This window comes from Strigops habroptila, chromosome 2 (assembly GCF_004027225.2).
Source record: "Strigops habroptila isolate Jane chromosome 2, bStrHab1.2.pri, whole genome shotgun sequence".
Classification (NCBI taxonomy): domain Eukaryota; kingdom Metazoa; phylum Chordata; class Aves; order Psittaciformes; family Psittacidae; genus Strigops; species Strigops habroptila.
The window spans coordinates 9,242,586-9,269,166 of NC_044278.2; the positions used below are offsets into that span (position 1 = coordinate 9,242,586).

The window sequence follows — 26,581 nt, forward strand, 5'->3', positions numbered from 1 at the left end:
GGTCAGCCTGCATGCATGCCCATCAGGGGTTGGAACATACTACCCCTAGACCTCCATAAGGTTGCATCCAAGAGGAATCTTGGTGATCTTAAGGTCTATTCCAACTGAGTTGATTCTATGATTGTATGAAATTAGACCTGAGAGAGAAGGAAAGACAGTGTTAAATTTCTTCTGCTTGTAAATAGCAAAGTCGATAATCCAAAATGAAATACATGAGTAGTTGTCCAGTAAAAACTGCGCGAGTGGCTCCTTTTCTAATGGCATCAGTGACACCTATTGATGGCTTTAGTTGGCTTTTAGAATCCAGATGCTAGTTGCTGATTGTAATCCAATCTGCCAAAGCAGCATCGGTCTCAAAGATAGTAAGTTTCTGTTAGTGCTGTAAGAATCAGAGCTATAGATGCAGCAGGCACTCTGCTGAGAGGGTGGCAGAGAGCATTAGTCATTATGTGACCCAGTGAGAGTGTATCAGCATTCTCCAGCTTATCAGGCCACACGCATGCTGCAGGCTTAATCAGCGTGTATCTTGTGTCCCAACACACGCAGCAGATCACATTGTCCTTCATCAGGCCAGCAGAGAGAGGTAAGTGAATGATGGGACCTGAAGCTCCTGTGGTGGGGGTCTCACAGCTTAGGGAAGAGCAGAGAGGAGATGGCTGATGGTACGTGTGAAGGTGCTGGAAGCGAGTTGGGATCTGCAAGTGCTGTGTGGACTCGGAGGCATCAGGAATACTGTGTTACACGGGTATGAATGATGTGCAGGAAACTTACGTTATTGCAGTGAAGGCATCTTGGGGATGTGGGAAACAAGTAGGGAAACAAACAGCTCACAGAACACTGTGTTAAATGATCTAAGCTCTTCTATGGCTACACTGTTATAAAAGTTCCTCTGTGTGTTTTCCCCCACAAGTGTCCTTATCTATCAAATTTAGCATTTGTCAAGCTTTCTTTAATCAGGTTTCTTTCTGCTGGACTAAATCCTATGGTTGTTCCAAAAAATAAAACCCTCTGTGGATCTCGTAGGAGCAGAATCTGTATTGAGAAGGGTCCTGAGTCAGGGGTGTTCTTCAGCAATCTACCTTTAATCTTTTGTTAAGCAAAACCTTACATTTTCCCCTACCTCAGAAATGCAGGTTGTCCTAGGTGAGATCTTTAGCTGTTGATTTTAATCTCATTTCTAGAATCCCAGACTGGTTTGGGTTGGAAAGGACCTTAAAGCTCATCCAGTTCCAACCCCTTGCCACGGGCAGGGACACCTTCCACTAGAGCAGGTTGCTCCAAGCCCCTGTGTCCAACCTGGCCTTGAACACTGCCAGGGATGGGGCAGCCACAGCTTCTCTGGGCACCCTGTGCCAGTGCCTCAGCACCCTCACAGGGAAGACAAGAACCAAACTTAAGCTACCCAGAATATTTGCCACATGCAAATGTAGTACAAGCTATTTCCAACACACACCCACACCCCATACCCCCCCAAATATCCCAGTGACTCAAAGTTTTCACAATATAATGTTTTTGAAATCTTTGGGAAAAAAAATCATTAGTTGTGAAAAAATGCCAATAAATAATTAGCCTTAAACTTAGCAGCAGGTATGTCAGTGGAATGCCACGTCTCCGGTTTGGGGAGGGACACACAGCACATGGCATGTTGAGTAACATTGTTGTGTTGAGGTGATGAACGGACCCCTTTGTCCTGGCTGGGAAGAGGCAGTGATAGCAGGCAGAGAACCTGGTGCCTCTCTGGTTTCCTTAGCACAGCATTAACAGGTTCCCTCAGAAGTCAAATCCAGAGCAGCAGGGTCTTAGTGCTACTAAAAGCAATCCTTGATGTAGTTTGTCTCAATATAGTGTCACAGAAACAGTGGAATTTCTGGGCAAAGAGAATCAGAACCTGGGTCACTTGGGTCTGTTTCTGTTAGTGTTGCTGTTTGTGGAGCAGGGGTAGGTTTTAAAGCTCTGCAGGTTAGTTTCCTATTCAGAGACATCAGTGATTTGAAAGAAAATTGTTCCATAACATGACTTGTAGAAGATGTCCAGAAGCACTGTTTTCTTGGATACAGATCCAAAGCCCACATTGGATGCTCTTCCTGGCAGTAAGTGTGAAAGCAGCCTTTCTTCTTCTTCTTTGCTCTTCAATCTCACAGTTTAAACACAGGCCTTTAACCTGATAAAACTCTTGAATAAAAGCTGTTCGCCTTGCGCAGTGTGGCCTTGAAAGGTGAACGACAGCAGTGTCCCTGTCTTGCAGGCAGAGGTGATGCAGAGGAACCTTCGGAAGTGACATTGGACTTCCCAGGCAGTGTTTTGTGCACAAAGGCTAACTGGTGGTTGTGTGGCCACAAGAGGAAGTTCTGCCTCAAGAGTTTAGACATGAGTGACTCATGATCCCCATGACACTAGTGTATATTTTGTAGAAGTGTTAGTATTGCTGTGTTAAATCCAGAGTTCTGAGCTCCTGGTTTTACTGTGTCATCCTCACCTACACTCTGTTTTAAACCTTGGAACCCAATCCTGGCACACACTGACTAACCATTCTGCAGCACAGAATAACTTCCATGGTAGTATATTCTGGTGGTGATGGCTCACTGTCACAGTTGCACAAGTCAGCAAAGCAGAGCTTTATCATGGGGCAGGTGCCAATAATGGTGTGATATCAGTAGAAAGGAGCTTAAAGTGGACCTCAAAAGTCATCCCAGCAGCTGGTGGATGTTCAAGCAATTGGTTTATGCTGAATTTCATGTCACTGCAGCTACACTGTGGTGGTACCTGACCTTGTCAAGGTATGTTGTACACAAGACCAAAGTTAGATCTTTGTGTTGTGGAGGTAAGGCTTTGCCTCTGAGTTAAGCATCAGCTGTATCCCAGGGTAAATTTACAGGGCTGGTCAGGGTCACAGCTGCTGATGTCCCCCAGGCTGTGGGGCAATAGCCCTGGAGTAAAAGGATAGAGGGGATTTTTGATAAAAAGGAAGGAGTTAAATCGATAAGAATGGAAAGGGATTTGAAACAGGAGGGAGAGTGAGTGGCAAGGAAAAGGGGTTAGGTCTTCTGAGGGACAGTGGGAAACAGACACGAAGCATGGCAGAAGTGAGAACCAGATGAAAAGGGTGTTAACCTGAAACACCAGAAAGGAAATGAGAGCGAGAAGAAAACAGGAACAGAGGTAAAGGCCAAATCAAGTGTGCTGCTGGCTGAGAGTGCAAGAAGTTTTATAGCATTAGTGTTTGCCGTGTGCTGTCTGGTGTGCAGTGACTCAGTACGTGTGCTCTGTCAAAGTCCCCATAGCAGTTACACATTGAATGAGAGAGGAGGAGTCTTTTTGAACATGGATCTTTTTGAACATACTTCCCTGGGCTTCTCATGGGTGTAATCCAGTGTTTCACATCATGAATTCCCATGTCAATTTCCGAAAATGCAAAAAGGATGGTCTCATCTTTCACATTCTGCCTGATCTGCAACTTGTTCCTCAGTCCCAGTTTCCTCAGCCCAGTCTGGATTACAGTTTCCATGCAAATATGAGGAGCCCAAGGACCCAGATGTTCACAGAGCTCTCTAAGGAATTTAGGGATAAAAATACCATGTGCCATGGATTGGCCACAAGGACCCTGGCAGATAAATGTAAGGTATTTCTGAAATGGTGTTATCAGAGATAGATAGAATAAATTGTCACATACTGTTTCCATGGGAGAATGAGAAAGGAAAAGCTGAGGCACCCGTCTCCATACCATTTCATTGAATTCTACTGGTGTTCACATTTGCATCCGAAAAGGAATCTCACCCCTGTTGGACTAGCATAAACCTGTCTCCTGCCTTACTGTGCCTCGTTGCACAGATCAGCTAAGATCTCCTGGGCATGTTTTACACAAAGAGCAGCTTTCTCTTGGGGCAGGGGCCTCAGGCCTTGGAGACGCCTGGACTGAGGTTAAGAACCATTTCTTTTGCCAAAGATTTCACAGTTTAGTTTGGGTTTGGGTTTTTTTTCCAGCTGATCTGGGCCAGTGGAACGCTTTGGCAGGTTTCCTAGTAGAAGGTGTGTATTACTGAGGTGCAGATGCAGCTCTGTGGTCACAGTTGGCTGGTCCAGCTGGGCTGTGCCTGCTCATTTCTGTGGCTACAGGGGGAAGGGTGAGCAAAGCTGAGGTGTGAGGGCAGTGAGGCAGGCACATGGGTCTGTTCGGAGCATGGCAGCTGTGGTCCAGTTCATAGATGTGAAAATCACCTGAAGATCCCAGCAGTGCCTCCGCTCTGTCGCTTTATATCGCGATAGTCGTGCGATATATCGCGATTCCCTGCCCACGGCAGGGAGTTGGAACTAGATGATCTTAAGGCCCTTTCCAACCCTAACTGTTCTATGATTCTGTGCTGCTGATGCTGAAGGAAGGAAAGTGAATGCATGAGGCACATGTGTTCCCTGCAGGTAGGAAATAAGGAGGAAGAATTCTGTATCAGAAACAAGCCCAACCACACCGATAAGACAATGAGACTGTACCAGAGCCTCTTCCAGACCATTTTAAAAGTTAGAACAGTGGAAAAGATTGGTTAAGCCAACTCTACCCCATTTATCACAGTCTGTTGCTCACACATCAGATTCTTTCTTTCCTCCAGTATCTCCTCTCGCTCCCTGGGAGATCTTTCTCGCTGTGACTGTGACAGCTAACCATTCAAAGAGGTACCTTGCCACCAGTGCAGCTCCCCAGCTCTGGGCTGGCACCTGCTGAAAGCCCCCCCGGAAAGCCTTGGGTCGGTTTCGTGCCAACCTTCGGCTCTTTGCTGCCGCTTGGTGGCTGTTGCAGATACTGCCCCGTGTCCCTTCCCCGCTGCCGGCTCCGCGCTGGGTCTCTCGGTGCCCTGAGCACCCGTGTGTGGCTCCTCACACAGTGGGGTGCCCAGGTCTTCTCCAGTGAGGCGCCTGCCTCGCACCTCAGCTGAGGGTGGCAGTGGCACCGGGGCTTTGCAGCTGTTCATGTGCAGTCATAGATGTGCAGACTGTAATGAAGCAGTTAATTATGATTTAGTGTTCAAGGCCAGGTTGGACGAGGCTTTTGAGCAGCCTGGTCTAGAGGAAGGTGTCCCTGCCCATAGCAGGGGGTTAGAACTGGATGAGCTTTAATGTCCCTTCAACCCAAACCAGTCTGGGATTTCATGATGCAGAGCACAGAGCTTTCTGGGTTGATTAGCCTTGTTAAGCCTGGAGAAGACAAGACTCTGGGGAGACGTTATAGCAGCTCCCAGTAAATGGGCCCATATGAAACCTGGAGAGGGACTTTTTACAAGGGTGTAGTGACAGGACAAGGGGAATGGCTTTAACCTAACAGAGGGGAGATTGAGATGAGATATAAGGAACAAGTTCTTCACTGTGAGGGTGCTGAGGCACTGGCACAGGGTGCCCAGAGGAGCTGTGGCTGCCCCATCCCTGGCAGTGTTCAAGGCCAGGTTGGACACAGGGGCTTGGAGCAACCTGCTCTAGTGGAAGGTGTCCCTGCCCCTGGCAGGGGATTGGAGCTGGATGAGCTTTAAAGTCTCTTCCAACCCAAACCATTCTGTGATTCTATTATTATTAGTTGCGATTCTAGAGCAACAACATGTTCCTGGTGCAGCATTAACCGCATACAGGGACGGAGCTGCCACCACCAAGATGGCGGCTCGGCGCGGCCGCCCCGCCCCTCAGCGCCCTTCCCTCCCTGGGCCGTCCCCGGCCGCCGATCGCGGCGGTGTGTGCTGCCGCCGCCGCCTGTCGCCCTGTGATGAGAGCATCAGCCCTCACTGCCACGTCTCCCGGGCAGCTGCGGTGGCGGCGGGCTGCGGGGCTCGGGGCTGGCCGCCGGGAGGGGACCCCGCTGCCGGCTGATGTCCGAGCCGCGCCGCCGCCCGCGCTTGGATGTGTGAGTACCGGCGGGACGGGACCCTGCCCCGGCTGTGAGGGGCGGTGCGGGGTGGTGCGGGGCCGGGCGGCCGAGCCCGCGGGCTGCCGCCTGCCTGAAACTTGGGGTGTATGTGAGTGAGTGTCCGTGTGGTGGCTTCTGGCTTTGTTTCGTCCTGCTGGTGAGTTACGGCACTTGGTGCCGGGCTTCTGGTTTTAGACGTTTCCTGCTGAGCCTGGGTTAATGCAAGAGGTCCCGGCGCGTTGTGAGGGGCGGTGGAGGATTAAAGGCGAGGAAGTTGGTCTGGGGTCATGGGTAGGTTTGCTTTGGGCTGTTAAAACGCTGTCGCTGGGTAATCAGCCCTGCAGAGGTAGGAGAAGGCACCGTCCTGCGGAAGGTGGAGAAGTGAGGCAGTCCTCTCTAAGTCCAGGCAAACCTAACCCACCATAAGGTGGGTTCCAGAATGGGTGTGGGTGCATGTCTCTGTCGCTGTTCTTTTTCGTACCACTAAGAAAACAAGTGTATCGATCATCCTCCCTTATGCAGGACAGCAGTTAGGAGGACGATTTTCCTTATTCCATGAGGTAGCTCCTTTGCTACTCCAGCATAATTTTAACGTGTGAGCATGTAGCAGAAACAGAGGCAGCTTTGTCTGCGATTTATGGTCGCTCTCATCCATGCTGCTTCATTGTGAATAACGGGCCCCTCGTATCACTGGCAGCTGTTACGGCTGTAAGTGAAGGAATGAGATGTCTCCATCACAAAGCGTTGAGCTGTAAAGGTTTTGGAGACGAGACATCCCTTCTGTAACCAGCTGAAGTCTGTTAACTCGCTGTGATCACAAGAGATTTATTTAGGAGAGGGGTATGGTAGTACAGGGCTGGGACTGGAATGGCTCAGCTCCAGTTCCACAGGATGCTGAGAGCAGAGAGGACACCAGCCCTTTAACTTGCAGCCTGCTCCTTTGCTCTCCTCCTGGCATTCCTGCTGTTGGAGTGGCTGTGTTTCTCATGCTCTTTTTCCTTCCAGCCTCCTCTGGAGTGTCAGCTCCTTCAGCTGAGGCACTTGGTAGCGCAATGGGGTGATGCTCTGCTGGCAGATCCTGGGCCCGCTGGCACCAAAGCATTAGCCAGGCAATGATGAGCTCTCTGGGGTTGTGTAGAAACTTCACCCGCTCCTTGTTGTCCCTTACTAGTCTGAAAGTTCTTCAGTTCTCCTTGTTACTGTTCTGCAACCTTGTTTGACTGGGGTTTTGTAGTGTAAACCAGCATGTAGGGTAGGAATGCTGTCCAGGTCTCATTTATTTGAACAACAGAGGAGCTCAGGTAATATCACTGACACAGTTAACTGTGTCCAGCATGATGAATACTCCTAATCTCCAGACCATGGAACGTCAGCATGCCTCCTGTACCGCTCATTCCTGGCTGTCTCTTTGCAGACCTAGTGGCTTGCAGCATTTAGGACCTGATTTTCAGAAGGTCTGGGTATCCACACTCTTACTGCCTCAACTTGGGCATTCCAAATTACTGCTAATTTAGAAAAGACAGCCTTTTATTTTTATATATTTTCACTTTTATTTTTACAGTCTTTCTGACTGTAAAACAGGGATAAAACATTCTGCTTCCTACTTTTGCAGAGTTTCTGTTCTGCTTGCAAGGAGGTAAATTCTTTTCAAAACTTCTTGCAATGTACAGGTTGGCACCTTAATGAATTACTCATTACAGAAACACAAATGTTATCCTGTGGTAGCTAAGGAAATAAAGCTGTTGTCATCTTAGTGACCTGCCTGTGTTAGCTGATGTAACATAGCCAATATAGTTATACTGTTATGTATTACTCAAAAGCAGACAGGTCTAATCACTCTTTTGTCTCTGCTTTCTTCAGACACTGCTTTTTGGTCTGCAATTGTAGAGAGAGAATTGAATTGTGGATGTATGATTTGAGGGGAGAAAGCCCACACCTTTCTGCTGGTTTTGGGATTGAGCAGCACTGAGCACACATCTTTCTCTGAAAGTGTCTGTATTGCAGATTGACTTGGGCAGCTCCTGTCTGGATATCGTAAAACTAACCTTGTTTTTCTTCTGCAGGCATCAGATCTGGATGTTTGAGAATACAGCAAGAGCATATATGCTAGAAATGCTTGCTAAGGTGGCTTCCACTTTCTGTGAGTGTTCAGTTCAGAAGGGAGTCGGGCCCCTCAGTACAACTTGGGAGTTACAGCTCCTAAAGATGGATATGGTGCACAGCAACCAGATAGTACTGATTCAGAGACCGTGCTACTCCTCACTCTTGGTGCTTTCCCTGCGCCTCAGGATCATGAAATCCTGGAAAAAAAGTTTTCTTCTGGCAGTAACAAGCGTGTGGTTCAGTTTTAGTTTACAGATGTGAAACTCTTGAGTTGCAGGGGCTGAATTCGTCCTCCGGATTTAAAAAAGAGATTTTGTCAGTACAGAGATGTGTGTGGTTTTTAGCACTGGTGAAAATCAGTTAGAGATTTGGCTGAATTTTTTACTATTAGAACATTTGGTCTTAAAAATATTACCAATTTCCAACCAGTCTTTTCTTTTCCCAGTGTGAAATTTTATGTCCTGGCATGTTTATGGACTGAGAAATCCAGAGGAGGGTTGAATTTGGCTTGTAGAACCTACTTAAATGCTTGGCATCTTTAGACTTCAGTATTACTTGATCTGTCATTCTTAGTTGTGCAGTATGACATTCTGTTAGACATATTGTCCCTTTTTGAGGCCCAGTTCTTGTTCTCCTTGCACTGCTGTTCAGTTGGAGAACTGATACATTTTGGCAGTGCTGTGCTGCACAAGAAATCTTAAGGAAGATAGGAAATTACGACAGTCGACCTTCCTCTTCTTTCAGTGATCCCTCCCCTCTGCCATCTCCTTAATCCACTCTCTGGCTGCAGAATTAGGCCTGTCCTAGTAATCAATGGTGCTGTGAAGTTTGCTTTCCTCTTCCTTGTCCACCTAACAGCAGCAGGTCTCGTGTGATGATGGGAACTTCACTTCCTTCTAACCGTACCACAACCCTACTACAGCTTTTAGCAGGTGGACTTTTAAAACGGGAGGTAAATCTCTAGTAGCTGTGACTTGGGCAAATCGCTCATGAGCTACCAAACTCTCCTGAAAGATTTCCTGCCATTCTTTGGGGCGTGTAGTCATTGGAGAGTCATTTCCAACCCTTTTTTCTCTTGACTTTTTGGACAGCTGAACGTGTTGCAAGCGGAAAACGAGACTTGTGGTGGGAAGTGAGCGTTATGCAAGCTGGGCAGAAAAGCCATGGCAGTGGCATCAGCATAATGTGTGCTGGGGGTTTGACATGCTTGGTTTAAAGCTGAATTGGCAGTAGACATGTGCAGCCCAGAATACTTACAAGGGAGCATGTATGCAGATTCAGACAGCTAAATCACTCTTGGTGTAATTAATTATACCAGGGATTAAGGTAATCTATTGCATTTTCCCAGCCTGATAGATTAGTTGCTCTGTAAATGGTCACACGAAGTTCTGAGTAATGGAAGCAGGGATCTTGTGTATTACCTGTACCTGTTACTGAGGTGGCAAGTAGAGGGGAGTTGATGTATTCTCATCTGCATTTTACATTTTAAGTCAAATGTATGTTTTGTGCAAAATATGATTTATTTAGAATCCCCTGTGATAATTCTGCTTTTCTACAGTGTCAAGGATGTGCAAATCGTTGCCACACGGATACTTTCTGATACATATCCCAGTGCAATGACTTGGGGTAAGCCTCAAGGAAGTGTTTCTTCCTTGCATTCTACTCCATGCCTTCAAACCCGTTGCTACAGATGGCAGATGCCTGCCTTATTTTTAGCTATGTGAGGACAAAATAGAGAACTCCTAGTGACTCCCCATGATTTGTCATCGTGGCTGATCTCCATTACATTAAACATTGGGATTGGCAGAGGAACAAAACCAGCAGGAAAGCTGCTTCTGTTTGTTTTGAAAAAAAGCTTGTCTAAAGCACTAAAATAATGCTGTACAAACGATTCACTGCTACCTGCAGAGACCCCTGGGAGCAGAAATCCTCACTGAACAGTTTATCCTGTTTGGGATAAGGAAGCTGAGGTCTGACTTGGTAAACTAAGTTCCCTGGAAGTGAGTTGAAGAGGAGAGATTAGAAAGCAAAAAAGGTCCTGGCTTGCAATCCTCTACTCAGGCCATTAGACCATGTCTATGTGCTCAGGGTCGGGAGGAGAACGCATGTTTTGGTGGCTTGCTTGGCTGAAAAGATGAGCTCTTAAGGCAAGAGTGTCTTTTCTCCCTTCCCCTTCCCCCCCAGCAGCGATCTGTTTTGCTGCGCATTTGCTCTGATCAGTTGGAAAAGCAAATTTCAGTGGTTGTAGCCAAAATTCCCCTCCTTTCCCAGCCCCTGTATGGGGCATGGTGTAACGGAGGGGATTGGGGGCTGTGGTGTAGCAGTGCTGTGTCTGTGCAGTGTTCAATGAAGAGCTTTGGTGCAAGATGTACTTGGGAGTGCATGTTGATAAAGTGTGTTACCAGCCAGCTTTGATAGCTTTGCCTGTGTTGTGTCTGCTAATACACCCTCCTTGTGATGGAGCATTACTTCCCAGCCAGGGTCCCTTTCTAAACGGAACTTTTGCTTCTGGAAGTAACAGGCACATGGAGCTGGAACTTAAAACTTGTGTTGCTGAATACTCAGACCCCGTTTTGGAGCTGAAGCTGAAACTCTCCCAAGTTTTCAGGTTGTCTTTGAGAACCATATGTCTAACTCAGTAATTCCTGCCACCTTTTTAGTTTGAGCCTCTTGCTTTGGATGGGGCTGAACTTGCTGTCCCTTTCCCCACACCGTTTACAAGCATGGGAACTGTAGACCAAAATAGACCATGATCCAACTGGTCAGGTCTGCATTTGGAAAAGCTCAGCTTTGCCATTCTGTCTTGTTCTCACACACAAGCAAGCCAATGCTCTCTTTATTCCCAGATCCAGGATTTGGCTGTGAGCGTTTGCTGTATACATCAGAAGAAGCCAAAATGTTCATGTCTTGTGATACTGTTGTCTTGGTGAGGAGTGTGTTATTGGCCACTTGTAGCTGCTGAGCACTGGGGATCTTGTGTTGTGGGGTTTGGTTTGTTGGGTTTTTTTTTCCTTCACTTGTTTTTTGAACATAATTCCACTGTCTTCATTCATAAAATCATGATAGTCCTTCATTAAAGCCTTACTAAGCTGTTGGCTTTGACCTCCTGCAGCAGTTAGTTGCACAAGGTAATTACATGGTTATGAGCTATCATTTTATTACTCCAGGAATCGTGGCTTTGTTCTTCTACTTGCCAGAGGCTCACTAAGAGCACTTACTGTGTGTATCTTCTTTTCCCCAATTCACAAAGACTTGAACTCATCTGTATTCCGAAGAGGACCTCTGCAAATCTTTCCCTCACACCCCCTGAAGTAAGGTCTTTGAGGGGATTTTTAAGGAATGTGTAGGATTTGGGTTGGAAATCTGTTTTTAAAAATGGCTTTTTCAACCGCTTGGATAATTTTCTTGCTCTAGAGTATTAAGAACTTAAATCTCCATCCCCTCCTTAAAGAGCACATCCACAAAATGAGCACAGCACTTGAACCTGGAGAGGCTTTTCCTCTAAACTTTCCTTTCCTGCTCCCATTTTTGTCTGTGGGTATTGGAAGCACAACCAGCAAGTGCTGCCTTCACCTTGGCTTTAGCTAGAACTTCTATTTTCCTCATCCAACCCATTTGATGAGCTCTGGCTTTCCTTGCTGAAGATGCCCGAAATGAGTCATAAAATATACATGTGAATTCTTGCCTTTTTCTTGCTACTTTCAACCCTTTGGTTTTGACACGTGTGTGTAGAGGACTGGTAGATGGAGCTGTGCTGTATCAGAAGAGCCTGTGCTGACTTGGCCTTGCTGGGTTGGTTTTGTTACTACAGAGGAAGCCCTCAGTTCTTATTCATTGAGCAAAACTTAACCTTGCTGGTGCAGCACCTCCTGATGGGGGTTCACCACCCAGCTCTGTCCTTCTCACCCACCCCTGGGCTCTGCTTCACGGGGGCTTCTGCCTCTCTCCACACCGGATCTCCTTCTTAATCCGTCACTCCATGTGGACTTGGAAAATGTGCTGACTTGGGAGACCTCCTCCTAACCGGTTTTGCTTCCCAGCCCAGGGCTGGGCCTTTGGAGCCAGCCTGAGTTGAAAGGTTGTGTTGACTTAGTGCTGCGCAAGGCAAATATTTAGCTTTCCATCTGATAGCCTGTCGGTTGTTTCCTCCCTCATAACCGTCTAATGCTTTTTTATTCCCAAACCAAGTTAGGGCTTCCTCCATGGAAGTTCTGCAGCTTCTTGGCTTTCGGAGTAGCAGATGTGAGGGTGCCGACAAGGTGGCCTTGTGGCATGGGTGCAGCCATTGCTGCTCCTCAGCTCTCTTCCCGACCATTTCAATGTGATGTTGGGTGAATGGGTTACCAGCTTTAGGTCTCATTTTTCCAGCTGTCAAAATGGTTTTATTTAACATAAATAAAGAGAGGCTCACACTAAAAGGAAGTAAAACCGAGCTGGAGTAACCAGGACTCACAGGAGTTCAAAAGAAAACTTCACTATGAAGTGGATTTGCTGATAACTTGCTAAAACATTTGGATTGCTGGACAAATGCATGTTTGGGATGAGGTTGCCCAGCTACAGCGACTTGAAGTGAGCACATGAGTGACCAAGAGACCTTTTTACATTGCTTGTTTCAATTTCACATGCTGATGGGGCTAGAAGGGAGGAAGAGGAGAAAGAGCTGTTTGTCTGCCAACTGAAAGTCACGACTCTTACAGTACATATTTCATCCCAGAGGTTAGAGAATCCCACCCTATTTTTCTCCTCCCATCCTTCCGGAAATGGTTTCCCCAGGGGCTGGGAACTCTTTTTCCAGCGTGCAAACCAGGTTTTATAAATAAGCCATTGCTGGGGAGTTGTTGTCACCTGCGGGATGAGAACAGAGGCTGTGCTGGGGACAGAGCCTTTTGCTCAGGTCAGGGTGAACTGTCCAGCTCTTAAATAAATGGTCCCTTGCCTTTGTGGTCCAGGAGCTTGTGCCCGAGGGCTTGTCCAAACAGTCCAGTTCCAGGATATGTGTTCCTTTTTGAAGGAAAATGACCTAGAAGCCAATGCTCCTGACAGCAGGGGACAGGTAGTGGCAGCAGCGGGGAGGAATTGAGAGCTGCCAGGACACAGGAGTGCTTTGGAGATGGGCAGCACTGAACCGCTGCTTCTGGCACTAGACACCACTAGGAGCCTCTGCGTTGCTGAGGAGAAGGTAGGCAGAGCTCCCTTGCTAACAGCCACAGAGACAACTTGTTGCTTCAAGATATCACACACTTATTGACAGGAAAAAGGCTGCTTGGGTCGAGACAGTTGCAGTGGGACACTTGTGATCTTCTCAGGCCATGCTGCTGCAAGTGAGGGTGGCCACGTTTCCCTTGCTGCTCTTAAGAGTCGTAGGACTTGTGGGGGCAAGGAGAGCCTCTTGAGAGTTTTCGAAGCTCTTCAGCGAGCTTCCCAAGAGGATTGGAGGCTCTCTCATGTTCTCCAATTAAAATACATCCACACCATCAACAGAAGTGGCTGAGCATTGTAGCATTTCCAGCACAGAGATGGGGAACCAGGCAGACCTTTCATTCTGATGAGTCACTGACTCTCTCCTGATTTGCCTCTTGCAGGAGCTGTTTGGGCAGCTGCTGGTGCAGGAACATGATGCTGAGTATTGGTCCCTGGGGAGCAGCACGGGGCTGTGTGCTGCTTCACCTCTGAACTGGTGGCTAGTTCATCTGCCTTGCTCTTCACCAGTAAAGCCTCGCTCACAGCTGTGCTTCTTGCCTACATTCATCCTGCCTGGGGAGCTGATGGGGAGGAGGAGTGCTGGTACAGACAACCAAAATGCCCAAGTGCTTTCTGTAGTCCTAAAAGCAAGAATTGGAAAACAGATGGGCTGATGCATTACCTTCCTGGATCTTCTTATAACCATGTCACAGCTGAAGGTTTTGTGTGTGGTCCCTCTCTAGGACCCAAGAGTTGCCCATACACATATCCATCCTCTTTGCAAGGACAGGACCACTGTTCTGTACTTGGTCCCCTGATCCTTCTTGTGTGCTTTTATGATGCCCACATGTGCCTGAGAGAGATCTTGTGAGCTCAGCAGCTTCTGTTCTGGGGGTGTTGGAGATGGAGGGACTACAAGTATGCAACTGATTTTGAGTGAAATTATAGGTGAACTGGGAAGACCTCAGAGCAGCTTCCAGTGTCTGAAGGGGGCTACAAGGATGCTGGAGAGGGACCCTGCATCAGGGACTGGAGTGATAGGACAAGGGGGAATGGGTTCAAACTGAAACAGGGGAAGTTCAGGTTAGATATAAGGAAGAAGTTCTTTGCTGTGAGGGTGCTGAGGCGCTGGCACAGGGTGCCCAGAGAAGCTGTGGCTGCCTCATCCCTGGCAGTGTTCAAGGCCAGGAGCAACCTGCTCTAGTGTGAGGTGTCCCTGCCCGTGGCGGGGGGTTGGAACTGGGTGATCTTAAGGTCCTTTCCAACCCAAACCATTCTGTGATTCTATGAACAATGTGGAATCACATTAATGGACTAAAGAGTCTTGTCAGGAAGCTTTTCTCTTCTATTACTCAGTTTTTGTGCCTGTGACTCGCTGGTGGGGTGGGGAGTCTGCAAAGAGAAGGGAGCGTGGTAGACTTCCCAGCTTGTTCTGAGGCTCTTTATTAATACTTTTTGTGACTTGGATACACACAGGAATCTTCTCTGTTGGACTAAACGGTCATGGGCACTTTTTCCCCCCCCCGTGTTAGCGTATTTTTTACAGTAGAATCATGCCTTTGTTTATTAATTGAACACTATCAAGAGGCTTTTCCCATGTCTGTCCCCTCCAAAAGGAGGGCTGTTCATTGGTTCAAGGCCAAAACAAGCAGACTTGGAGTCAAACTGATCTGTAATCTCCCTGCTTTGTTTCATTTTATCTGGGGAGCTTCAGTTTTGTGTGGCTGGGTTTACCAAACAAAAGCAAACAACCCACGGATGGTTCTGAAGCCGATTTTGCTCTAAGATTTAGCTGATTTCATTCAACTCCAGTGAAGTAAAGTTATTTAAAGCTTGAGCAGCAGCCCAGTCTATATGTTCACAGATCCCTGTGAAAGGGCTTATTCAAGTGCAGTTAAAAGATGGTGCACTGATGTTCAGGAGGGCTCCTTTCCTTTCCACAGGCAGTCTTTTTGAGTGGTAGAAACCTGCATTTTACTGGTTTGCAAAGCCAGAGGGTGGGAGTACAATTACACAGTGTCCAAGTGTCTATATAGGCGAGCATGTGGAGCATGCTAATGCGATAACACTAATACTAATGGGATACTGCTAATGAGAGCTGTTAAATTATTTACATGTATTCCTGAATGTGGCATCAAATACCTGCCCCTGTTAATAGCACTAATCGGACCACCAACGTATTGCATCCGTTATCAGAAACATCCTGGAGGTTGAATCACACTGGTTTAGCTGCCACGGGCCCTGTAACAGTTTAATCTGTCTTAAAATGCTTTCCAAAAGTTGCTCCTTATAGAGGTTTTTCTCATTTTCTTCTTCATCCTTAGCAGCTGATGTAAAGCGTTTGGATGCTCTAGTGAATTCGGCAGTGTCTGTTGCCGCCCCTGCTCATCTGGTGTACACAGGAGGATTTTCTGCTGTTTAATTCATGAAATACACATATTCCCTACTAATATTCTAGACCATCCTAGAGAAATGCTTTAGTCTTGACTAGAAAGGGAAGGCAAAGGAAAAGAAAGGTAAGGAAGGCTTCAATTCTCTCTTGTGCCCTCACTGGAATTATAAGGAGAGTTTTGAAGTCTGCCAAAACACATTATTTGCTTCCAACCCCAAATTATCCAATGTTTGCTCTCTCCTTTCATGTCATTTCACAACTCTTTTTGCTTTGTGTGTGCGTGACCTTCATGTGGGTATGGGGAAAGCATTCAGCTTTTGAAACATCTTGATTTTTGTGGAAATGCTGAGAACTGGTTATGTGAGCAGGGACAAAGGATGGGAAACTTTAACCCAGAGGAGATGACTCTTTGGGGGAGTCCAGTTCTTCTGCACACTGTGCTCATGGGGACGGTGTGTGACTCACTGAGCAAACTTCCTGGTATCTCTCTGTTTTCTCAGGGCTTTCAAGGAGGTGATAACTGAGTTCTGAATAAATGGGTTCCATCTAAATTCAAAAGCTAGATCCAGAGTTCCCTGGAAGGTGAGAGGTGCTTTTTTTGGGTGCTGGGTTGGTTCTGGCTATGCTGCTTTGCTAAAAGGACAGCTGAGGAGTCTCCAGACACACCAGAGGCCTTGAAGTGAGGTGCTCACTCAGTGTCTTGAGTCTGTACAGCATGAGCAGTTAGGATGATTTCCAGATTCACATCCTCCTCTGCCTGCTGGCCATCAGCAACTTCTCCAACTGCAGAAATCCTTCAGGGGCATGTGGAAACCAGGGAAATAAAAGCAAAATCATATGGGAAGTGATAAAGTCTGTGCCAGAGAATCCACCTTCGTTACTGGTATTTGGAGCTGCCCAGCCTCTCTTACTCGTTCAGTTTAAGGACCTCATTGATTTAAATGTGTCATTTGAAATAAATATTTAAAGGCTTTATTTTTACCTCTTTTTTTCCTGTTTTTTTGAGGGGTGGGGTACATGACTGCCTGTATGTGCACTGAAGTACATGCACACATGAGTGGTTTGCTGCACTGCTCTGCTAACTAGAACCACTTTTAAGTGGACCTCCTATCATTGTGTCAGTCGGGCTTTCTCAGCACAGAAGGGATCTCACTGAAGCCTAGAATGATTTGGCTTGGAGGGGACCTTAAAGCTCATCCAGTTCCAACCCCCTGCCACGGGCAGGGACACCTCACTCTAGAGCAGGTTGCTCCAAGCCCCTGTGTCCAACCCGGCCTTGAACACTGCCAGGGATGGGGCAGCCACAGCTTCTCTGGGCACCCTGTGCCAGCGCCTCAGCACCCTCACAGGGAAGAATTTCTTCCTTATATCCAATCTAAATCTACCCTCTTTCACTTTGAAGCCATTACCTCTTGTCTGGGCTTCTTGATCTGCACCATGCAGTTAACTTCATGGAGATCAGTCTGTTCACAGCTCTGGCAGAGAGGGTCCAAATCACCCACCAGCACCAGAGCCTGTCAATGTGTTGGGTCTTTAAAAAGACCTGTGAAGCCGTAGTAGCCCCTTGCACCAGACCAGGGAGAGGGCTCTTCCCGGCCTTGCTTTTGAAATGAGCCACAGAGTTGTGTGTTCTCCGGCACTGAACATGCTCCTTGTGCTTTCCAGCCCACAGGAAGTGCAGACAGGCACTGATGGCTAATTTAAGCAGCTCCTTTTTAAAGACACAGTGTCAGTGGTGTCCATTCAGTGCATGCAAGCAGACTCTGATCCGGTGCCACTGAAATGCCACAGTGCTTTAGGGTGGTGATGGGTGTCCCGCAGTGCTCTGAGTGTGCGAGAGTGGCTTCCTTTTGCGTGAACACCGGGTGTGTGAACTAAGTTTGCAGCTTAAGTGATGTTTCTGCTTCCTTTGCAGACGTGGGAAGGCTTCAGGATCGTGGTGTGGGTCTCAGGGAGGCACTGGAAGTGGCTTGGTTCCTGGTCATGCCCGGTGGAAGGAGGGGACCCAGCCGGCAGCAGCTAAGCCGTTCAGCTTTGCCTTCTCTCCAGACGCTGGTTGGCGGGAGCTGCGGGAACGGTGCTGGGTTGAGAAACAGGTGAGGATGAAGGGAGGGTTGTGGAGATACCTGTGGGAGCACTGGAAGCTGAGGAGCCTTGATCCACTCTGTGCATGACTGTGGCTTCATGGTTAAAGCCAGAAACTGGGACATGGGAACCTCGAGCCCTCTGCTGTGGCATTAAGAGGTGGCCCATCCAAGAGGGAACATGCCCTGCATGACAAACCTCTTCCAGCTTTTCTTCTCAGCTCCGCTGCCGTGATTCCCTTTATCCCTATATCCCTCTCATGACTTCATGCATTAAAATCAGCCCCGTGGGGAGGATTGTGGAAGTGGTCACAGCCACCCTTCACTGCTCACCATGGTCACAACAGCCAGGGGTGGAAATGGCCCAGTGCTCAGCTTGTCCTTCCCTGCAGCAGTCCCCAGAGCAGTGAGTCCTGGCAGATGATGAGTTCTTGTCTCTCTTGCTCACTTGCCTGCAATGCTATATGGAGTTAGTGTGACGTGTCAGAGCTCAGCTGTGAGTCCCCTCTCCCACGTGATAGAAAGGCAGGGCAGGAGGATGCCTGTGTTCTGTTTTAGCCCTGCTGGCTGCAGATGAGACTAATTCAGTTGGCAAAGCTCCTCTTCATTTTCTGAGGAAGTTGGGGGCTGAAAAAGGAACACATAGTGACATTTAGATCTCCACATTTGGCATAAAGACTAAAAAGACCCAGTGTTACTTCCTTCCATACAGAAGTTAGCAAACTAGAGAAGCTCTTTGCTGCATGTTGAGGCCCTGATCAACTTGGTATAGGTTCATCCTTACAGAGTAGAGAGATCCAAGCCATTTAGCTTTGGCCTTTAAAGACTTCTCTGGCTGGGACAGATGGACAGATGTCACAGTCTTAGCTTCTTGAGCAACGAGTGACTGTTTAGACCATGGAGTCAGTGCCCCAGGGTCCTGGGTGAGCGCTGCTTATCCTGGTTGCAGTCAGACACAGCAGAGTTTGTGCCTGAACTTCCTCCATCGGTTCAGGCTGCTGGAGCTTTTAGTTGTCCCGTCCTCCTCTGAAGGCTAGGAAAAAAGGAAGTGTGAGAGCACTTGAGAAGTCAGCCTCTAGGAAGTGGCTGAACTCCTCTGTTCCAATTTTAGTTACCCTTCTTTTTAAAGAGAGGAACTGTGAATGGAGAGACGATGGACACTGCAGCACTGGAGATGGAAGCTGGGTGCTGCTGTAGTGTCTTAGTGATGGGAGAAGGAGTGAATATTCATAGAAACATAGAATGGTTCAGGTTGGAAGGGACCTTCAAAGCTCATCTAGTCCAACCCCCTCTGCAATGAGCAGGGACATCTTCATCTAGAGCAGGGTGCCCAGAACCACATCCTGCCTGGCTTTGGATGTCTCCAGGGATGGTGCATCCACCACCTCTCTGAGCAACCTGTGCCAGTGTTTTACCACCCTCAGTGTAAAGAATCTTCCTTCTTTTAGTTTAAAACCATCACCCCTCATCCTGTCACAACAGGCCCTGCTAAAAAGTCTCTCCCCATCTTTCTTATAGGCCCCTTTTAAGAACTGAAAGGCTGCAACAAGGTCTCCCTGGAGCCTTCTCCAGGTTGAACAACCCCAACTTTCTCAGCCTTTCCTCATATGGAGAGGTAACGTTAAGTGCTCAGTCTGGCACAGAGTCCTCAATGCTTGTTGCTTGGAGTTGCTTCCTCACTCTGTGTATTTGTCTTTCTCCATCTACAAGTTTGGCCTGTCACAACAGCTCAATCTGCTGCCTGGAGAAAATGCTGAGTGCTGGTTTTGGCTGAGCTAAAATGAAGCTCAGCACCAGTCTCATGCCAGAAATACGAATGTGAGACTGCTGCCACCTCTTCTTTAGCAATGCCCGGTCCCAAATACACAACCTCAAGCACTCCCTGTCCTGCAGAATGAGGAACCACCTCATGCTAGAGATGATGGAGGTAGAGATGATGGAGGGTGTTTACCAGGTGGGTGCTGTGTGTCTCTTCAGGAATGGTAGTGCCATCAGCCTCTCGGCGCCTCCCATCACAGCGCTGATCACTCCAGAGCCTGTCCGTCACTGCCGCATCCCTGAGCTGCCGCTGGATGGGAGCCTCCTCTTTGAATTCCTGTTCTTCATCTACCTGCTGGTAGCCCTCTTCATTCAGTACATCAACATCTACAAGACTGTCTGGTGGTACCCGTACAATCACCCTGCTTCCTGCACCTCACTGGTGAGTTCCCCAGCAAATGGCATCACTCGTGCTTTTTCATTACACGGCTTCTTTTCATGCTTCCTCAGCCCAGGAATCACCAAACATTTGACATTAGGGGGAGTGAAGGGGAGTTCACATGCACCCCCATCAGCCAGGACCATGCCATCCCCCATTTTACAGGGGAGAAAAGACATAGAAGGTGAGAGAGAAGTGTCAGCAGGACTCCTTCAGTGGAAATTCCTTGCATGGCCTAGCTAGATCCTAGGGTTTGAAATGGAGTTGAGACTCCAGGAGCCTGCTGTCTCCTGCTGTGGGTGCCCCTTCCCAGTGGAAACAACAGAGCCAGAGAGAAGGGAGATGATGCAAGTTTTTAGGTGATGAGGATCTCACAGCACATCAGCAGCACAGGAGTTGGGGAAGGGATCCTCAGCTTATGTCAGGCTTCAACTCTCCTCAGTTTCAGTCTTCGTCCTGGCCCAATAAGCTGCACAACGTGGCAGCGACCTGTACCTGGGCCAGCAAACCTCATGTGGATGAAGCTGGCCTCTGGAGTGGTCCTTCAGTTTACATCGTGTCCTCGCTGCTTGGAAGCATGAGGTGGTTTCTTAGTTAACTAAACCGGCAGATGGTGCTGGTGGTGCAGTTACCACTTTGGAGTTCAGCTCTGCCGTGTTCAAAGCTTGCTTTGAACAGAAAGCAGTTTGAGGCTCCCTACCCGAAAGGATTTAATGGTCATTTGTTTGTTCCCATCAGAAGTCAAGCATTCTTTTTTACCCGAAATGGCCTTGACGTCCCAAACAGCCGTGTTCACACTCTGCTAACTGTTCTAGCCACAACACATTTGATAGCTTCCTTGAAAAACCAGAAGGGGTCCAAAAACTGTATCTAATTTGAAGCAGGCAGAGCCAACATTAAACTTGTGATACAGATCTATGGCTCGTGAAGATGACATTTCTCAGATCAACCTGGTTATCAGGGGAACGTTGGTCACCACAGACCATTTCTGAGACCAAGAGCTAAAGTGAGCTGGTGTGCTCGCTCTGGGCTCCATTGCATCTGCCCTTGCTCAGTGGCTTTTCCAGGGAGGACTTGCAATCCTGGCCCAAGATGTCCCTTTGACCACAAAACCACCTGCATGAAGGGTGGGTTTGTTTGCAGTGGAAATCTTTCCATGGGAAGGAACCTCCGTGTGGGGAAGATCTGACATCTGGAGCCATTCCTGCGTTACTGATGTTCTCCCTCATCCCTATAACAGAGAGGCTTGCGGAATGCTCACCCCAGGTCCTCACGCGCTCCCAGCAGCCAGCTTTCCCATCCCACCCCAGCTGGGTGGTTCCAGAGCCCCTTCCCCTGGTGAAGACCCTTTTTTCTTTCCTCCTTCAGAACTTTCACCTCATTGACTATCACCTGGCGGCGTTCATCACAGTGATGCTGGCGCGGAGGCTGGTGTGGGCCCTCATCTCTGAGGTAACATAACCATCTCGGAGGCTTCCTCTCCTGCCCCTAGTCCTGGTTGCAGAGCATGACCATCCACAGCCTCAAAAAGCTCTGCAAGTTGGAGAGCTGGAGGGTTTCTTCCCCCCAGAACAAGTCTAGGTGTGAAGGACTAAGATTTTGGGGATGCTTTCTCCTTGAGCCCATTTGTGTCCTGCAATACTGGGTAGCTCAGTTGCCTCTGCAGTTAGAAGGAGATGCTCCCACTTGCTTCTTTATCCCTGCAGGCCAATATTGTACCTCACTATCTCCTGCCAGAGAAGTGGCTGAGGGAACTGCAAGTCAGTCAGCAGAGAGGCAAATAGGGAGTTAGCCAAGAAGGAACAGGAGATGAGAGGGGAAACATCAGGAGGAGGATGTGAGAGTACACTAAAGTGAAATAGGAATAGGTGATAGAAGTGCTTTTCCAGTCCTGGTTACTCAATAACTCTGAGACTCTCATCATGTCAGATTTTGAAGACCCTCTCTCTGTTTGTGAGAGCAGAACCAGGCCAAATATATGTTTGAGGAAGGTCTTTTTGAGGAAGATTCAAGTTCTGTCCACTGAAATGGTGAATACAACACAAGGCTAAGCAATACAGTTAAATAAGATAAAGGAACCGTTGTGGAATAGGTGAATGGAGAAGATGGGATCTCTGAAGTTCTCCTTTCATCTCTGATTCCTCTCATTTTCATTTATGCTCACATTCTCCATAAAACTTCTGGCACATCCCATCTATGAGCTCTAACCCCTGAGAACCTTTCCATAGTTCAGTTGCCTTCTCCCTTCTGGAGATTGGAACAAGCTTTCTCCCTTTCCTTTTACAGGTGGTGCCTCCTCAATAGACTGCAGCCTCTACACCCAGTAGATGAGTGGTGGAAATCTAGCTTTGGGCTTGCCAGGGTGCACCATCTTCTCCTCCCTCAGCTGAGAACTGAGACATTCCAGTTCTTTAGGGAAATGAATGATGAGGCATGATCCTTTTGAAGGAAAGAGCAAGAGGGAATGTCTCAGCCTTTCCTGGACTCTCATCAGAGCAATAGGGGACTTGAGCAAGAGGATTTTCTACTTTGCAGACCCTATTTTAGCCATGCCCTACAACTTGTGCTTATTTGAAGCTCGGATTCTAGCAATCATGAATAAAGTCAAAGATGTACACCTTTGTAAGAGAGTCGGTCTCCTGCTTCTGGGAGGAAAAGGGCAGCCATCCATCCCTCTCATAGTGCCTCCTGGCACCATTCTCCTCCTCCACAGCCACCCCCTATGCTGATGTGTTCTAGCACATGTGTTTCCAAGCTGCTGAATGTTTCTTCTCCATTCGCAGGCCTCTCAGGTGGGTGCAACATCAGTGATTCACTACCTGGTGCGCCTGGTGCTGCTCACCCTCTGTGGATGGGTGCTCTGCTGGACTTTGGTCAACCTCTTCCGCAGCCATTCTGTGCTCAACCTGCTCTTCCTGGGCTACCCGTGAGTGACACTGCCTGGTACCTACCTTCAGGGTGAGGGCAGCAGAGCTGCTGGGGGCTGGATGAGCCACCATGGGAAGCAGAGCTGTTGGCTGTAATCTAGCTCCTCAGCTTGGCATTAAAGTGGCTGAGGAGGTGGCAGCACTGAGGTGATGAAGCAATTGCCTCAGCTGTATGTGAGGAGCCTTTACTGTGACCAGAGCCTGAGCCATTGGGATCATTGGTTCCACAACTGGGATTTAAGGAAGCGTCACTGTTGAAGCCTCTAGATTTTTATGGGGGAGAAGAGATGGCCACTAGCTTCCCTCTCATAAGGGACCTTCTCATCTGTTGAGGTGCCCCTGCTTCCTGGTGGGTTGTCTCTCATTTCAGCCCTTCATTTCTTTCTCTGCCCACAGATTTGGTGTCTACGTTCCTCTGTGCTGCTTCCACCAGGACAGCAGAGCACAGCCCCTACCTGCGGACTGTGATTACTTGGTACAGGACCAGATGGTGGACGACGGGGCTTCAGCTGTCAGCAGCCTGGTCAAACCCAAAGATTTCCTGTCTCTTCTGTGGGAATCGCTGAGGGAACAGTTCAATAATCCCACGTCCATCCCCACCCACAGCTGCCCCCTTTCCCCAGATCTCATCCGCAATGAGGTGGAGTGCCTAAAAGCAGACTTCAACCGCAGGATCAAGGAAGTTCTCTTCAACTCTCTCTTCAGTGCCTACTACGTGGCATTCCTGCCACTGTGTTTTGTGAAGGTAGCTCTTGCCTGGCTCGCTCCGTGCCCCTGAATGTTGTGTGAATTGCTGCCAGGCCAGATTCCTGGTTAATTCCCCTTTTCTCTGTCTCCCCTTTGGCAGCCCGGATAGCGGAGCATGGCTGCATCCGGAGTGCACTAGTACTGCTCCTGGTTGGAGGATAGGTATTGCCATAAATGTGATGCACCTCTAGTCCCATCACCCCACTTACTAACTCCCCTCCTCCCACCCCTGTCCTAGGCAGATGGATAGCTGTGTTCTTAGAAAAGGGAACCTGGTGTTACCCATCTCAGATCCAACATCCTGGCTTTCGAGTGCTTGGAGTAGAGGCTTTGGTGGTCAGCCTGGTAGAAAACAGAGCCAACTAGGATGCTTGGCAAGCTAAATCCAGCAACCTCTTGTCACTGTGGGGGTTGTATTTTGCAGTCTGTTGTCTTTCTAACTTAAAAGAGCTCCAGTTGTGTAGTGAAACGGGCAGAGCTCCACTATTTATGTAGCAGTCTTGGTGCAATTGGTGCTCCTGGGGCAGTTGTGTGGCAAGCAAACCCCTCTGTTACCTGCTGCTGGAGGAGGAGATGCACCAGCTGCAGCATCATCCCCTGCCCCATTTCTCCTTCAGGTCAAGGAGAAGGGAGTCTTGAGTGTTTCCTAAGCTGTAACCCTCCGAAACCACCGGTCCAAAAGCGCATGCCTGTAACGTGTGGTGTGGGTCTGCTGGATGCACATGCAATATGTCCATTGTCCTTCCTCCCTTCACTTTGTGACAGCGGTGCCAAGGTCTTGTCTGGTCTTTTTGCAGAGCACCCAGTACTATGACATGCGCTGGTCCTGCGAGCACCTCATCATGGTGTGGATCAACGCCTTTGTCATGCTCACCACTCAGCTGCTGCCTCCCAAGTACTGTGACCTGCTCCACAGATCAGCTGCCCACCTCGGCAAGTGGCAGAAACTAGAACATGGTTCCTACAGCAATGCTCCACAGCATATGTGAGTGTGGGGATGGGGAGGGCTTAGTAAAGACATTATTCTAGTAGATAAGTACCAGCAGTGCTTATCTACTGAGCACACTGCTCCATTCCATCTGAAACTCTGCTGGTCTTTCTGTTCCCTACAAACAGAGACATCTGCTCTAGAGAGCTCTCTACGCTCCTTCAGTCACTGCTGGTTCCTTCCCAGAACCAAATGCTGAGATTCCTCTTGGCCACTGGAGAAGTAGTTTGGGCAAGGGGTGACCTTCTTCTCCAAAGCAGTGAGCTGGGTTCTTGCACTGGGAGCCATTTGTTCACATTGAGTCCATCCGGTGGGCTTGTGATGACCCCTCTGTGCTTTTCCAGTGGGACATGTCCTTGTGGCAGAGGCTTTGGTGTTTTTCAAGCTGTGGTCCATGTCTGTGGACCCATGGTCTCAGGTGCTAATGCTCTGGCATTCCTTCCCCACAGCTGGTCAGAGAACACAATATGGCCACAAGGAGTTCTGGTGCGACGCAGCCGGTGCCTCTATAAAGCAGTTGGGCCTTACAACGTAGCAGTGCCTTCAGATGTGTCCCATGCCCGCTTCTATGCAAGTATCTCTTCTCTTGCTTCACGTGTCCAGAGAGGGACTCTTCATCAGGGACTGTAGCAATAGGACAAGGGGTGATGGGTTCAAACTGAAACAGGGCAAGTTCAGGTTAGATATAAGGAAGATCTTCCCTGTGAGGGTGCTGAGGCGCTGGCACAGGGTGCCCAGAGGAGCTGTGGTTGCCCCATCCCTGGCAGTGTTCAAGGCCAGGTTGGACACAGGGGCTTGGAGCAACCTGGTCTTAGTGTGAGGCATTCCTACCTGTGGCAGGGTGTTGGAGCTGGATGATCTTAAGGTCCTTTCCAGCCCAAACCATTCTATGATTCCATTCTTTGTTACCATTGTGGAAGGAAGGAGAGGCTCAAACCTGGCTGCAGCAGAGCAGGACATGCAGAACAGTTTAGTGCTGCTGAACAAAACACTGGTTTGCAGCAGAGGGGCTTTCCTGATGTGGTGTTACAGGGGGGTCTGGGCAGGGTGAAAGCCACAGCTGCCTTGTCACTGCTGGCTCCTTGTGGTGAAGCCATATTCTTAAGAGAGTTCTAGTTAATGTTTTCCAGGGCAACAGGGAAGTGTGCCAGCTGCCAATAGCTTACTTCACCCATCCACCCCTTCTTAAGCAAAATGATACTTCTCTATGCCTTGTTTCTTACACTACTTTCCCTAAGTAGTAGCTAGTGGTGGTTGGAGTACAAACATTCCTTCTGGGAATGCTAGTGGTCACTAGCACTGAGAGCATTATGTCCGTACCTCTCCCCACTTGAACACTGCAACGAATGACAGAAATCTCCCCTTTCTCACTGTCTCCTGCAGTTCCTTTTCCACCGTCCATTACGGCTGCTCAACCTGCTCATCCTCATCGAGGGCAGCGTTGTCTGCTACCAGCTCTACTCCCTGCTGCGCTCAGAGAAGTGGAACCATACCCTCTCCATGGCCCTCATCCTCTTCTGCAATTACTATGTCTTATTTAAGCTCCTCCGGGACCGGATAGTATTAGGCAGGGCTTACTCCTACCCCCTGAACAACTATGGACTGAAGGCACACTAGGCCGGCCACACGTGTACCCTTTTTGTCTTTCCCTCCCCACAGGGCAGGGAGGGAACCTCAGAAAAAAAAGAAAAGATATTTTCATACAGTTCTATTTTTTTCTTGCAGCGTTTCTAAATATTTAAAATATTTTATATTTTGTATACTATGGGTTGTTTTTTTTTGGGGGGGGGAGAGGGGAGGGAACCAGTGGCAATTAAATGTCGCTTTATAAACAAGGTGTTATTTTATATATATATATATATATAAAACCAAATCAATGTGTATATACAGTATATCTCTACCCATACATATATCTATGTGAAGCAAGAGGATTGTGTGTGTGGTCACTGTGTCTGCTTTGCTCACACAACTGCTTTGCTATTATTGCATACTGGGGATAGAACTGCTGCTAACTGGTCTGCTGTGCAACATGGATAAGCTGCCAGCCAAGGGAAGAAAGGAAATAAGGGGCCTCCCACCAG

The 26,581-nt window shown here is 48.3% G+C and overlaps 1 protein-coding gene across 2 annotated transcripts; it reads left to right on the top strand.

Moving 5' to 3' along the window:
- Nucleotides 1-568: 568 nt before the first annotated feature.
- On the top strand, nt 569-26,426 carry TMEM39A (transmembrane protein 39A). 2 transcript variants are annotated; one of them, XM_030471737.1, is made up of 9 exons: nt 569-583; nt 17,473-17,653; nt 19,619-19,841; nt 21,207-21,290; nt 22,622-22,764; nt 23,162-23,510; nt 24,310-24,497; nt 24,950-25,070; nt 25,884-26,426. In XM_030471737.1, the coding sequence occupies exons 2-9, from the start codon at nt 17,541-17,543 to the stop codon at nt 26,115-26,117; spliced, it is 1,455 nt and encodes a 484-aa protein (XP_030327597.1). In that variant the 5' UTR covers nt 569-583; nt 17,473-17,540; the 3' UTR covers nt 26,118-26,426. The 2 variants fall into 2 exon arrangements, with proteins under 2 accessions (XP_030327597.1, XP_030327596.1); XM_030471736.1 differs by lacking the exon at nt 569-583 and adding an exon at nt 5,737-5,878.
- Nucleotides 26,427-26,581: the final 155 nt, after the last annotated feature.